Source organism: Muscardinus avellanarius (genome assembly GCF_963383645.1).
Source record: "Muscardinus avellanarius genome assembly, chromosome: 12".
Taxonomy (NCBI): domain Eukaryota; kingdom Metazoa; phylum Chordata; class Mammalia; order Rodentia; family Gliridae; genus Muscardinus; species Muscardinus avellanarius.
Window position 1 is genome coordinate 97,646,404 of NC_137798.1, and position 14,897 is coordinate 97,661,300.

General features: G+C 46.9%; 1 protein-coding gene across 1 annotated transcript; it reads right to left on the reverse strand.

Moving 5' to 3' along the window:
- Window positions 1–1,934: 1,934 nt before the first annotated feature.
- LOC308271079 (corticosteroid-binding globulin-like) lies at window positions 1,935–12,174 on the reverse strand (the record flags this gene model as incomplete). The annotated part of the gene is made up of 5 exons (XM_080707218.1): window positions 1,935–2,198; window positions 3,538–3,818; window positions 6,800–6,999; window positions 8,195–8,465; window positions 11,529–12,174. The coding sequence occupies 5 exons, from the start codon at window positions 12,172–12,174 to the stop codon at window positions 1,935–1,937; spliced, it is 1,662 nt and encodes a 553-aa protein (XP_080563344.1).
- Between the last annotated feature and the right edge of the window lie 2,723 nt (window positions 12,175–14,897).

Sequence of the window (14,897 nt, forward strand, 5' to 3'; positions counted from 1 at the left end):
AATATGTCCAAACGAGTGAGCATTGGGGATACCAGAGGGAATCCAGATAATGGAAGGGAAACCTCAGCAAAGTTTGAATGGAAAGCTAAGAGAGAAAGGAGGCTGAACTTGATTGATGAGGGGATACTTCCAAATAGGTGTAAAAGTATGAATATAGCAAGGTTAGCCTGGGTATTAATTGTTGGGAGGGGGGAAGGGAAAACGGGGGGGAGGGCAACAAATACAGATTAAATGTATAACATTTACTTTCAATAAAAATATAACCATAAAAATAAATTTTAAAAGGCAAAAAAATAAAAAAAATAAAAATCAGCCTCTTAAACTGTAGTATATGTAGCTGGGTGTGGTAGTGCATACTTGTAATCCCAGTACTTAGGAGGCTAAGACAGAAAGATCCGGGTTCATAGCAAGTCTCAGCTACTTAGTGAGGCCATGTTTTAAAACAAAGAACAAAAAATTGGGCTAAGGATGTAGCTCAGAGGTAGAAAACCCCTGGTTTCAATCCCCAGTATAGCAAAAATAAATAAATGAATATATCACACACACAGTGTGTTCAGTGGGGCTAGGAATTAAAGAAAATTTAAAACCTCTGTGTTGTTCCACTTATACAAGGGAACAAAAACATATTAGTAATTAAAGATACACTCAAATTCAATAATGCATGAAACAGAAAGTGGCATTTCTTGGTCCTGTAAGGGGCAGGACTTTGCTGGGTCAGGGGAGGGCACCTGTCCCAAGATGGCCAACCCCATTCTCTCCCCTAAAGCATTGCTTCTATGTATATTGCAATTGTAAGAAGAGGAAAACTAATCGAATCAGGCTTGGTGGGATATGCCTTTAATCCTAGTACTTGGGGTCTGAGACAGGAGGATCACAGTTTTGAGGTCGGACTCAGCAACTTAGCGAGGCCATCAGAAACTTAGTGAGACCCTCACTCCAAATAAAAAATAAAGGGATGGGGGGTGAGCTTGAAGGTAGAATACCCTGGGTTTAATTTTCAATACAAAGAAAGGGAGAGAATAAGAAAAAAAGAGAAAGAAAAAAAGAAAGGAGAAAGGAAGAAAGGAAGGAAAGAAGGAAGGCAGGAAGCCCACTGAATGTTAGAATCCATTACACACCTCTTTCCTTCTACCTTTCTGGGGTGAGATTTCCCACCATTGACCCACAACAGGCTTCAGGGATCAGCTCCTCTTGGGGGGAGTCCAGAAATTTCCCCACACCCCTCCTCCCAGAAGGAAGAACCCAGCTTCAGCACGTGACATGCTAGTGACCTGCAGGATTCCACTCAGGCCCTTTCCTGCACAGCTCCTCCCACTGTACTGAGCGAGGGACCCATCACAGACACAACGGGCCTTGTCCACCTTCACATGTGGGTAGAGTCACACATGAGGGAAAGTCACGTCTCTTGTGTTGGTTCCAGATGTCAGGGGCTGAAGGCCTGTGTCCTTCCAATTCATTTTGAAGCCTAAAGCCCCATATGATGGTTTCACTAGGAGAGGCTCCTGGGAGCTGATCAGGTCATGAAGGTGGGACCATCATGGATGGGATTAGTGCCTTTAGGAAAGAGACCACAGAGAGCTGTCTCTGCTCTTTCCCCACGTGGGAATGGATCTATGAACCAGGAAGTAGGCCTCACCAGAACCCGACCATTGTGGGGCCCTGATCCCAGACCCCAGAATTGGAAGAAATACAACTCCTGTCATTCTGAGACCATCCCATCTGCCTTACATCGTTGTGGCTGCCCAAATAGACTAAGACACCAGGGTGGGGACTGCAAGCACCCTTCAGAACTGTGTCCCTGGGCCTCCCCTCTCAAACACACTTGTCCTGAGACTCAAAATGACTGGTTTTTATTACAAGATGCTTCAAGGTAGGGATGAATCTGGGTGGGTGGAGGAGAACATGGAGGAGATTGCCCAAAGTCTGCTGGTGTCTCATGCTTGCCCAAAGCCAGCTGGTGCCACGGCTGCCTTTGTGCTCTCAGATGTATCTGGGTTCACAACCCTGGCCAGGAACAGGGTGCTCCAAGTGAAGTCATCGAAGATCAAGATGTGGTAGGGCCGGTTGAAGAATACGGCCCTCTTCTTGGAGTCGTTGAAGATTATGGTACTCTGATTGGACTCATCTTCTAGGGAGACCACAGGGATATCTCTCTTCACCCCCTTCTCATCGAGTTGCAGCACAGCCTGGTGTATCACCTGGTAAAGATGCCCCAGAACACATGAGAAACTATTGTGTGTTAGGCACTTCCTTCCACACCACAGCTCCTGGACTCCTCACACCCTCCACTTTGTGGAAGATGGGACTGAGGCTCCAAGAGCCTCACTGGCCAAATCCCCAAGTAAGCACCAGCCCCAGGACTAGAGCCCAGGTCTGTCCACTTCCAGAGCCTGGGCCATACCCATGTTCCCTTCTCAGAAGAAAGGCAGGCTAAGTCCGGGAACAGGGCTTCAGTATACATATTATCGGTGGCTCTATACCAGACTCCAGGATGGCAGAGGGAGACCTTGCTCTCTGCCCACCTTACAAGGTGAATATCAGATTGAGTTTGTGCAAAGTGCTTGTGCCTACCCTGCACGAGAAAGCCCAGGAAAAAGCTGAAGTTACATATTTGTTGATATGTTTCTTATTGTAGTCACAATAAGGAGACATTCTGAAACCAGCAAAAGATTTGACTATTTGTTATGGAGCCTTTGAGAGTTCAGAATGTGGCTGATTCAATGACGAGTGGCATTTGGTACATTCACAGTGCCCTTCAGAGAGGGAGTTCTCTCAGCTTGACTGTGCAGCAGGTCTCAGATTGGCAGCCACAGTTAGGAAGAGTCTGAGCTGGGACTTGGTTCCCCTGAAGTGGGTCTCGAGATTAGGCACCTCTGAGTTCACAGACTCAAGATCAGATGCTGGAATAGCTCTTACTAGCTCTGTGGCCAAGGGTAAGGTCTTCACCCTCCTGAGCTACAGAGTCCTGCGTTGACAGGTTGGGGTAATGCCCATTTATCAGGAAGCAGTTCTATTGGTCTATTCCCTCAGCGAGCACTGAACTAAGAAGATGTCACTGTGGCCAAAAAAGCCCTTGTGTTTCGAGGGCAGGATCACCTCTGAGTCATGGCATAAGACCCAGAGATGATCATGGTTTGGTACATATCATTGGTGCTCAATAAAATGTTTTCTTAATGAATGAATGAATGAATAAAGATTATCAAGCTGAAAGATAATGCATGTAATTGGGCAGAAGACTCAGCATGATCCCAATTCGACATTTACCACGTTCCCTGTTTCTTGCTTCCAGGGGCTGCTCACCATGCTGCCATGACAACCTCGTTGTCTGGTGTCTGTTCTGCATGGTCTGGTGGGATGATAGATGCCTGCGCTGTGACCCTCCCTCATCACCAGGCTCCTCTGTGACTTGACACCTCATTTGCTTTCTAAGCCTCCCTGGAGGCTCATCCACCAATGGGCTCACTACTGCCTACTGTTACTGGGTTTGTTGTACATTTTGAAGAGGGAAAAGTAGAGATGGGCTCCCAAGGCACTTACCTTTGATAATTTCACTTTCCCATCCTGGGTGAAGCTTGAGAGGTCTGCCTGGCTGGTGAATAATTCCTTCAAGCCCATGGCTGTGAGCACGGCCTCGAGGTTGTAGGAGCCAGAGAGGGAGATCTTTGGTATGTACATGTCCATCTCGCTGCTCGGGGGTAAGCAGATGAGGTTAGCTAGCCCAGGACTGGGCATGTGAGGAGAGTCACGCATCCCCTCCTGACACCCTCCCATTTCCTCCTGTGACCCCTCCAGTTCCAGCACCCTGCCTGACTTGCTCCCTGGCAAGAGAAGGGACAGGGACAGAGGCATGACCGGCCTCTTTCCTCCTCCATCACAGGGGCGGCCTCTGAATTGCACAGTTTCTTCTTCTGAATGATTCCTTTGTACTGATTCTACTCATGGACCACTGAGTATTGAAGACAGAGGCCCCTCAAGAGATCCTTTTTGCCCCCGGAGAACCCTGCTCAGAGCAGAGGAGAGAAGGAGCACCAGCTGGGAGCAGCCCTGGCCCAGCCGTACTGCCGATGCTGTGTGGCTTTATCCAAGTTCTGCCTGCTCCGGGCTGGTGTCCTCTGCCTGTGGCTCAGCAGATGGCCCTTCTTGACCCATAGATGCTTTGTCTGGTAGGACAAGAGGGACTAGCCTCTACGCAGTGTGACTTTCATCCACCCCATTCAAAAGAAGTTGGTGTGAATCAAAGATGAGTGGGACACGCAGTGTTCCCTGTAGATGGGGAAATGTTGTTGAATGACACCCAAGCCTTCTGCTTTCTCCCTCAGCTCAGCAATTGAGACCTCATGTCAACATCTTCAATTTCCAGACAAGAAGACTAAAATTCAGAGGGGCTGAGGAGTCCCCCAGAGCCACACTCCTGGCAGCAGCAGGACCCTGAAGAAATCAGGCCACTCCCTGCCTCCGGAGCCTTCACACGGCCGGTCCACAAGGCCATGCTGTACCTCGATGAGCCAAATAAACCTTTCCTCCTCAAAGTTGTGCTTGTCAGATACTTTCATCAGAGAGACAAAAGTTGATTAAAATGCCCTCTACATGTGTGGGCTGCTCTTCAAAGCCGAGGGCACGGGGCTGCCTGGAGTGGCTTACCCATTAACCTTCATAGTATTGATGTATCTTCACCAAGAGATTTTTCGTGTGGTGTGTGTGTGTGTGTGTGTGTGTGTGTGTGTGTGTGTGTGTGTATATATAAATTGAAATATTATCCTTTATTCTCATTTCGCTTTCAACAGAATACAGTTCAGAATTTATTTCTGGACCATGAAGTATTATTGCCACCTGGTGACATTACACCCAATTGACAGGTTCCCATTGGGGGTGGCGTGGTTGGAGGATGGAAACAGTTAAGAGTGTGAAAGGCAAAGCTGGCGAAAGACCCTTAAGTCCTGTCTCCCACTGTCTCTGTCTCTGCCTCTGTCTCTCGTAGGGTAAATGTTGGGGACCTCCGTAAAGCACAGGGCCAGGCACACCTCTTGTCATGCTTTGAGACTGAAATGTCCCCCAAAGACCCCTCTGCTGAAAGCAGCCAGGTTCGGAGGCGGGGCGGGGTGTGAGAGGTGGGGCACTGGGTAAGGCCTTGGGCGCATCCTCCCTAGCTGCTTCCTGCCTTCCCCTCAACTGCCAGCACGTGGGAATGGGGACCTCCGCCATGTCCTGCTGCCGTGGTTTCTGCCTTGGAGCTGGCACACTATAGACCGAACCTCTGAGACCGAGCGCCCAAGTCCACCTTTCCTCTTCTAAGTCATTCTTGTCAGTTATTTTAGTCCCAGTAATATACAAGCTGACTAAAACATCCCTGCAGGGGTGATGTCAAACTTTCAGGGATTCCGTGAACCACCCATCACCAAACAGCAATCTGGGAGAGTGTAATTCAAAATAAAGACAACTCCAAGCCATAGAACTCCAAACATACACAGGTATCACATAGAAGAGCTCCTTTTAAAATGTTCTCTTCCAAAGTCCTTTTTTCCCACAAAATTAAAATTTTTAAACTTATACCCAGAAATATAAAAACTGTATACATCTGTGACTTTCCATGAAATGTTTTGATACAAGTGTATATTGTACATTGTTTATTTTTTCTTTTTCTTTTTTCTTTTTTGGTGGTACTGGGTATGGAACCCAGGGACATTCCACCTCCAAAATACAACCTAATTTTTTAGCCTTATTTTTGTGGTCCTGGGGGTGGAACCCAGGAGCTTTTCTACCTCGGGCTATACTCCCAGACCTATTTTATACTTTATTTGAAAACAGGGTCTCACTAAGTCGCTGAGAGACTAAGTAGGTGAAGCTGGCTTCAAACTTCTGCCATCATCCTGTCTCAGCCTCCCAAGCACTGGGATTAGAAGCATGCACCACCACATCTGGCTTGTGCAGTGCTTAAATCAGGGTAGAAGCTGGGCTTGGTGGCACAAGTTTATAATCCCAGAATTTGAGAGGCTGAGACGGGAGGATCTGGGTTCACAGACAGCCTCAGATATACTTAATGAGGCCCTTTGCAATTCAGTGAGACCCTATTTCAAAAATGAAGACTAAATATAGGGCTGGGGTGTAGCTTAGAGATAGAATGCTTCTATTTCCACTCCCAGTACTGCAAAAATAAATAAATAAATAAATAAATAAATAAATAAATAAATAAATAAATAAATATATATCAGGGTAAGTTTCTATTTCTTCCAAAATGTATCATTGCTATTTGGTGAAAAACACTGAAAATCCTTCTAGCTTTTTAAATATAGGGGCATTATTGTTACCTACACTCGCCCTACTGTGCAGGGCTCCCCCGAGCGCTTTGATCATCTCTAACTATAACTCTGTACACACAGCTCAGCCTCTCCCCAACCCGTTTTACCTTGTTTTGAGACTGTTGGATCACAAAGCTCATCCACACCTAATCTGCCATCTTTTCTTGCTGCCCTGCTTTGCCGGCGCCCTGGTCAGGCCCCTGACTTGCAGGGCCTCAGGCCCTCCACACGCTTGAGCACAGGGACAGGGACCCGCTCGCAGTCAGCCTGCCCTGGGGCAGAGCTGGCCTTCTTGCCTTTGGTTAGCGTTTAGATAGAGAATGTGCCCAGGAAGCTCAGATGTTGGCAACAAGCAAAGTTCAGAGGTGAAATAATAGCACCAGGGCTCAAACCTCCCCAGTGGAACCTACTGAGGGCAGATCATTTGATGATGCACTGGGCGGTAACCACAGGCCGGGGTGTGGCTGGAGGAGGCAGTTCCCTGGAGGCCTTGGGGACAGGGCCTGTCCCTGGTCCCTTCCTTTCTTTCTCTGCTTCCTGGCTGCCCTGAGCAGCTCTCTTCTGCCACACTGTGTCTGCTGCCATGATGCTTCTGCCTTGGAGCTGGCTGACCATGGACCGAACCTCTGACACCATGAACCAAATAAACCTTTCCTCCTCGAAGTTGTTCTTGTTAGGGATTTTGGTCACAGAGGCAAAAAGTCTGATAAAACACCCTCCACCCAGCTGTTATCTGCTCTACGGTTCATATGTCCTCTGAGGTCTCTATATTTTCCTCTTTGCTGTTCTGTTCCTGTGCCTGGCCTACTTTATAGTACAGAGAGGGGCTTCCATTTATGAACAGTTTTGAGTGAGTGAGAACATGAAAGCTCCCTGCTCACCAGGCCTGAAGAGCTACCCAGGACGCCTGCCAGCCCCACCCCTGCCCCCGGCCTTTGAATCTGCATCATCCCAGCCTCCACCACATTCCACATCGGTCCATACTTTCTGATTTCCCCGTACAGAATCAGAACAGAACCTGCATTTGCCTAAGAGTAAGAACCACGTCCTCAGGAACATCTCTTCCCTCCTTGGAGGTGAGGAGCAGGGCTTTTAATGCGTTTAATGCGATGACAATAATCTCAGTTGCCCTCCAGGGCAGGGGTGCTGGCAGGGTGGTGAATTAATTTGAATTGTTCATTCATTTATTTGTTCATTGCACACTAACTCCCTTCTCCAGCTGACCTATCTTGAGTGTCAACACTAGCCTCTGTCATTTTCTGGAGCAGAAGTTGGAGACAGAGGGAGTCCACGGGCTGGTTCTCTTCCTGATTTCATCAGGTTTGCTCCCTTGTTCTCTTGTGTTTACTCGCTTATGACTTACTTTTGTCTTCACTTTCATACTTATTTACTGAGATTGATTGATTGATTGACTGAAGGACTGTAAAATCCCCTGAATGATTAAAAATTACTGATGACGGACACAGAGATTTGTCTTCATGCCATGGTGGGAGCAGAGGTCACCAACAGTGTATTTGTTAGAGTCTCTAGGAATCCATAGTAAGGCTTGGTTTCCAGGAAGCAAGATAACAAAGTGGAAAAGTAGGATGTGGTTGGTTGGTGAAGTTGCTTTAAGAAATTGATGCTAAACAATAATAATATAGAGGGTCATCATGAAACTCACAGGAAAAGAGGCCCTCACTTTGTGGATAGCCTCACAGTCCCTCAGTGCTGACTGATAGAAGGGTAAGTTAGTTTAACCTCAAAGTCAGAGAACCTCATAGCCTAAGGGATCCAGCAGAATGGACAATAGTGAGCCTTGAGGGTGAGTCCAGGAGAGGGATGCATCTTCTTCCCCCTGCCCTGGCTTCTGGCAACACATATCCCACAGAGCACAAGGTACTGGTAGGAGGGCTTACCTCCTTTTCAGGGAGATGGCCCATCTCTGAATCGTGTCCCGGCTCAGTGCAGCAGTAACCGTGTCCATCTTCCTCTTCTCTGGAAGGATGAAGAAGACGGTCCCATTGCCTATGTAGTCCAGCTGGACCACCTGGCAGGAGAGCACCGGGTCCTGGAAGTACTTGATGATGCCCGAGTGGAACATCATGGGTACCTTCACCGTGGTCTTCTCATCCACATAGAAGTCCTTCTTCACAGTTTTGGTTGGGTTAAAGTGGTGTGCCCACCTGCCTGGAGGAGGCAGGAGAGAGAGCACAGAAGTCAGATCTGGAGGGTGGCAAGGAAATTACAGCTTGGATGGGTTCATGGGCAGCAGTGGCACTCCAGGTGTGTCTGAAATAATCTACACAGCAGTTGGCAGCACACCTGCGGTGTCTCTGCATGAGTGCAAACATTTTGAGTGAGATGTGGGATGGCTGGAGGGTTAGCTGTTTCTTTTCTTCTGTTTTCTTTTTGGTACTGGAGATAGAACGCAGAGGCTTTCTAACTTAGCATTACACCCCAAGCTGATTTTATTTCTTATTTGGAAAGGTCTCACTAGGTTGATGAGAGTCTCACTACTTGCTGAGGCTGTCATTGAACCTGTGATCCTCCTGTCTCAGGCTTCCAAGTTCTGGGATTACTGGCATACTCGGCTGCACTCCAAGGAATGCTAGGCCATGGGGTTGGGGTGGGACTGTGTTAAAGAAAACTTTGCCTTGCACCCCCTGGTCTGGAGTTTGTCATGGCTCTGGAAGTTCTGAAGTGGTACCATATTTCAAGCCTTGAACTCAAGGTCCCCGGTGTGTGTGTGTGTGTGTGTGTGTGTGTGTGTGTGTGTGTGTGTGTTGGGGAAATGAATCATCCATTCCATCTCTATCCTGACAACCTGTTGTCCTGCTGCAGGCTCCTGACCCCTGCCACCTGGCCCCTCTTTCCAGACCACATTTCCAGAATGCACAGCCAGGCTGTGACACTTTCTTCAGGGTCACCGACTCCCACCACACCAGGCAGGCCTTGGGCTGCTTCACCACTTTCCAGGACATCATCACCTGACCTGTTTGTCTCCCTTGGCATGGGGACTCCTACCCTCCCACGTGGGACTTTGCAGCACTACTTAGCTCTGATGGGAAGAAAATCGTCCAAAACCTGAGTGCAATGCCACTAGCAAAGCCTCTTCTGACTTCTGAGCTTATCCCCAACCCTCCCCCACCCAATCCTCTTGCAGGATGTTTAAAGACGTGGGTTCCATCTCACCAGGACCTCCTCTGCTTTAGTTTAGGAGCTCCCCAGTTTGGGAAAGGCCTGGAGAGCCCGAGTCCAGTAGGTCTCAGGTGTCCTGGCTGCCCCTGACCTCCAGCTCTGAAGCCCTGGTGGGACACTACTTCCCAACATGACTCTAGGTTGATCTTTCTCCACACCACCACTGGCCGATCTGGGGGCTGCACGACCACAGTTGTTGGGTTTTGGTGCAGACAGTGGGGAGAGGCTGAAGGATGTAGGAGAACAAGCTCTGACCACAGCCCAGAGGCCCAGGAGCTGTGCCTGGTCCATGCTGAATGGCCCCTCTAAGCTCCCTGACTACACACACTGGTTAAGGGTCATGTTGATCTGTCTCACCTCTAGTGAGATAATTTGAGGGTCCTCAAACCACCTTCCAAGGAAAGTCAGGTGTCCTGGGAAGTGGAATGTGTCTGAAATATTTAGTGACCGCTCCTGAGGGAATCAGGGGAAGCTTTATAATGAAGGCTTAGGCAGCCAGGTCAGTTGAGGAAGGGCCCCTGGAAGGCTTAGGGTTTGCAGCAGGCAGAATAATGGCTCCCCAAAGATATGCTAACAACCTACTTCCCAGAATTTAGGAATATGCTAGGTTATGTGTCAAGGGGAAAGAGTTGCAGGTAGAATTACTGTTGCTAGTCATCTCGCCTTGGACTGGGATATTACCTTGGCTTATCCAGTTGTCCCCTGTGCAACCATTGTGGTCCTTAGAGTAGAAGAGGAAGGCAGGAGAGTCAGGGTCAGAGGAGATGTGATGGAGGAGGCAAAGCAGAGAAAGACATGACCACTGGATTTGAAGACAGAAAGGCCCCTCAGCCAAGGATTGCAGATGGCTTCTAGGAGCTGGAGAAGGTTCAGAAATATCTTTACTCCTTTAAGCCAACACGTCTGCAGCCATGTGTTACACAGCAGCTTGGAGGTAAAGGCAGCCTTCCTCAAAATGGCATGCTCAAGGCTGGGAAAGGAATTGGTGGTGGATGGACTGTGCGTGTGCGTGTGTATGTGCGTGCGTGCGTGCGTGCGTGTGTGTGTGTGTGTGTGTGTGTGTGTGTTTGTGTTCAGTGTGATAGTATGTTCTTGGAAGAGAGAAAATTCTGGGCCATGAGGCAGGAGAGGACTAGTAGCAGGAAATTCAGGCCAGAGTTGGTACTGTAGGCGTTAAGGGTCAATATCAACAGGAGGGGGCACTGTCCTGCACACTTGGAGTAGGGTTATTAGCACCCTCCCTGACCTCTACTCACTAGACACAGGTGGGTAGCACACTTTATCCTACCCTCCAATTGTGACAACCACTAATGTTCACAGATCTTGCTTAACGTTCTGGCCAGGGAGATGGGGTGTCATTCCCAGTTGAGAGGAACCCCTGCTCAGGGGAAGGGGTTTCAATTACATTTTCAGGAATAATGTGTCTCCAGATTACCTGATCATAAAATTATCTGAGGGTGGTGGAGGGAGAATGCTTACTAATACTATAAGTTCTATGGCCTCCTCAGAGGTTTGGTTTCGATAGTTCTGCCATGGGCTCGGGGAACTCTGTAATTATAACAAATTTCCCTGGATCTTTTGATGAATAGCACTTTGGAAGACTCAGCTTGGAACTGGCGGGGACTGAATTTTGGCCAGGGAAGGCCTAGTGGGCTCTGGCTGTGAGCTCTGGGGCCCCGTCTGCAGGGAAGGGAAGTTCAAGGGCATCAAGGAGATCCTGAGGGAGGGCAGAGTCTGGTTAAAACCTGGATTTTCAGCCCCTAGCCCAGAGCCTGCCTCATGGCTAGTGCTCAGTTAATATTTGTAGACTGGGAGGCAGCCAGAGTGTGTGGCAGCCAGACTGCGCATGGTTATGTGTATGGGTCTGGAACCAGCCTTCCAGAACTTGGATTAGTCACTCCATTCTTTCTGAATTACATAAAATGATAGAATTCCACCTTCCCAGCCCCACTGCAGTGAAGGTCGAGAGCTCCAGATGTGAGCATACTTTGAGAAATCAAGTGCCTTGCCCCAAAGCAGGCCCTGGATTTTGACAGCTATTGCTGTTCTCACCAACAGTGAGGGCTCGGGAAGAGCGGGATGGGGACGGGGTACCTTTGAAGAAGATGTAGTTGACCAGGGTGAGTATCGCTGGGCCATCCAGGATTAAGGGCACATCCTCAATTTTCCCCTGTGTCTTATTCTGGAAAAACTGTTTGATGTGTTTTCTGGCTGCAGCCAAGTCCAGGAAATTTCCAGTTAAGACCTCAGACTCATAGTAGCGCGTGATGTCTTTCAAGAAGGACTCTTGTGGCTCCTGGCTATAGTTGAGAAACATGACACTGCCCATGGTCATGTCCAAGCTGGTGTCTGACTCCTTGAGGAGGTTGTGCAGGTGCTGGAAGCTTTGGTGGATCTCGGCCTCAGGTGTCTTTGTGAGGTTGAAGCCCAGGCCCTGGAGAAGTTGGGTTCGTGTGTGGCCACTAGCTCCTAGGGACAGCATAGCCAAGGCCATGGAGATGCCCACAGGGGAGATGAAGATGTTTTTATCATTGTTCATGGCTAAAAGGTGCTGATACAAGCTGAAGGCAAAGTCAACATTGGTTGGAGCCAGGCCCCTGTGCACGCTCCTTGGGACAGCATTGGGGTCCGTAGCCTGGATGGTCCAGATGCCACTCGTGGACAGCCAGAGGAGACAGGTGACCAGGGAGAGTAGCATTGTTCACTACGGCCAGATCCTGCCAAGTCAAGAATGCCTGTTAGATGATACAGCAGACTCTGAGTCACAGGACAGGGTGCAGCAGGGGTAGGCCAAAGACCCCAAGCTTCCCCTTTCTGCACACTGGCCATGTGACCTGGGCCTACACAGCAGGGCCCTGGGATTCCATTGCCTTATTTGAGGATACAAATTATATTTAGTGTGATTCACCACTAGCCTATGTCGTACCCAACACTGATCTAGACATTTTTCTGTATTCTCTCACCTACCCTTCTCCAAAATGCTCACAAGATAAATACTATTAACCTGATTTTAGGTATCCAGAATGATCTGCTCAGAAAGGTTAAACATCCACCCAGCTGACATGTTCAAAGCGTATAAAAAAAAAAAAAAAACAAAATGTGTCAACTAGGAATCTCATAATTGTATTTCAAAGAATAAGAAAGAAATTGAGATATTCCTAGGTAAAGATAGGAATGTGCATTTCCACACTACCTGTCCATTGCGAGATAAAAGACATTTCATTTCATTTTGAAATAAAAAGACACTGGAGAGTGACTTAAAGCTGGATGAAGAAATAACAATGTCTGGTAAAGGTAAGTGCAGGAGCAATTACCAAAGCTACCATCATAATTCTGGTTTCCAATTTCATGTTTTATATTTTCTGTGATTTAAAATACTTTTGTATTAAAAGCATTAGTCTCTGTTTTTGAACACATAATGATAAAGATATATAATTTGGAATGTCCATAACTGAAATGAATTGGGGACAGAGCTATGAAGAAGCAGTGCTTTTGTATGTTAAGTTAAGCTAGTATAAACTCAAATTAGAGAGTTAATAATAACAGTCAAATTAGACTCTAGGATGTTAACTTCTAATTCCCATGGTAACCACAAAGAAAATAAAGAACACGGGCTAAAAGAAAAGAGAGAAGAATTAAAATATTTTACTACAAAAATTAACTGAATATCATAGCATACAATAATATAGAAAATAAGGAGCCTGGCATGTTGGCACACAACTGTAATCATAGTACTTGGGGGAAGGGCTGAAACAGGAGGGTTGCAAGTTCAAGGCCAGCCATGGCAACTTCTCAAGACCCTTTATCAAAATTAAAAATTAAGAATGGGCTGGAAATCTAGCTCAGTGGTAGATTGTTTCTGGGTTCAATCTCTAGTACCTCAAAAAGGAGAAAAAAAAGAAAAAAAAAAGAGCCTTATTTAGCCAGGTATGGTGGTGCACACCTGTCATCCCAGTACTTGGGAAACTGAAACAGGAGAATCACAGGTTTGAGGCCAGCTTCAGCAATGTAGCAAGGACCTTCAGAAATGTATTAAGACCCTGATTTAGAGGTAGAGACCCTGTTGAGAGGCAGAATGCCCTTAGGTTCAATCCCCAGTACAAAAAAAAAGAGAGAGAAAGAAAGAAAAAGAATTAGAAGCTAAGGAAAAACCTATAAAGAATATAGAAAACTAATAAAAAAATACCAGAAGTAAGTTCTTCCTTTTCAGTAATTATTTTACTGATATAAATGGATCAAATTTTACAATCAAAGGCTGGAGATTGACAGAATGGTTATGCTGGTTGATTTTATGTATAAATTTAACTGGGTTAAGGGAAGCCCAGGTAGTAGCTGGTGTCTTAGTTCATTCAGGCTGCTATAACAAAAATACCATAGACTGAATAACTTATCAACATCAGCAATGCAGTGCTCCACAGTCTGGAGGCTGTTTAGTCTAGCAAAATGCCACTAGAAGGTTTTGTGTCTCGGAAGGCTAGCTCTTTACCTCACAGAATGAGCATTTTTTTTAATGGATTACAAAACTGAGGGATATGTAGACAATGGAATTTTACTCAGCCATAAAGAACAAAATTATGTCATTTTCCGAGAAATTGATGAGCTAGACTTTATGCAAAGTGAGATTAGTTAGTCACAAAAAGTGAAAAGTCAGATGTGGTTCCTAATATGTGAACCCTCGGGAGAAAATGGGACATAGGAGGGACTCTAGACAAAGGGGAGAAACCTTAGAGGATGAAGAAGGTGACCTAACGGAGGGAGATGAGAGAGGGGAGGAAGACACCACCATGCACATGACGTGCTTCCCAAAGTTATCAAAGTCAATCACTGTCCTGAACACGGGATGAAGAGAGGAGGAAGGAATGTGGGGGGATCTAGGGGAGGGCTAAATGAGTGCTGTGTGCATGTATGTCTCTATGACTCTCATCAAGAGGTATGGCTACAATGCATCAATGAAATAAAAAAAGAAAAGAAAAGAGAAGGTCCATAAATGCCCGATAAACCCATGAGAATTTGCCCAATGTTACTAATGATTAGGGATCCATTGGGATGGCTGTCATGAAGAGCAAACAACACTGGGAACAAGTCCGGGTGTGGACGTGCAGAACCTGAAACCCCTGCATGTTGCTGCTGGGGATGCACAGAAAGCAGTGTGGCAGTTCCCCAGACAATTACACACAGAACTACCACTAGACCCAGCAGTTTCATGTAAGGTGCACACATAAAAATGTTGGAGGCAAGAACCTGAACAGGTAACTGTAAACCAGTGTCAGAACAGCGTAATTCACAGTACTCAGAAGATGCAAACAACCCAAATGTCCATCACAGGATGAATGAATAAAGAAAATATGGTGAATTGTATTTGACTCTGAAAAAGAATAAAGTTCTGACATCTGCTATACATAGATGAGTCTTGAAGACATT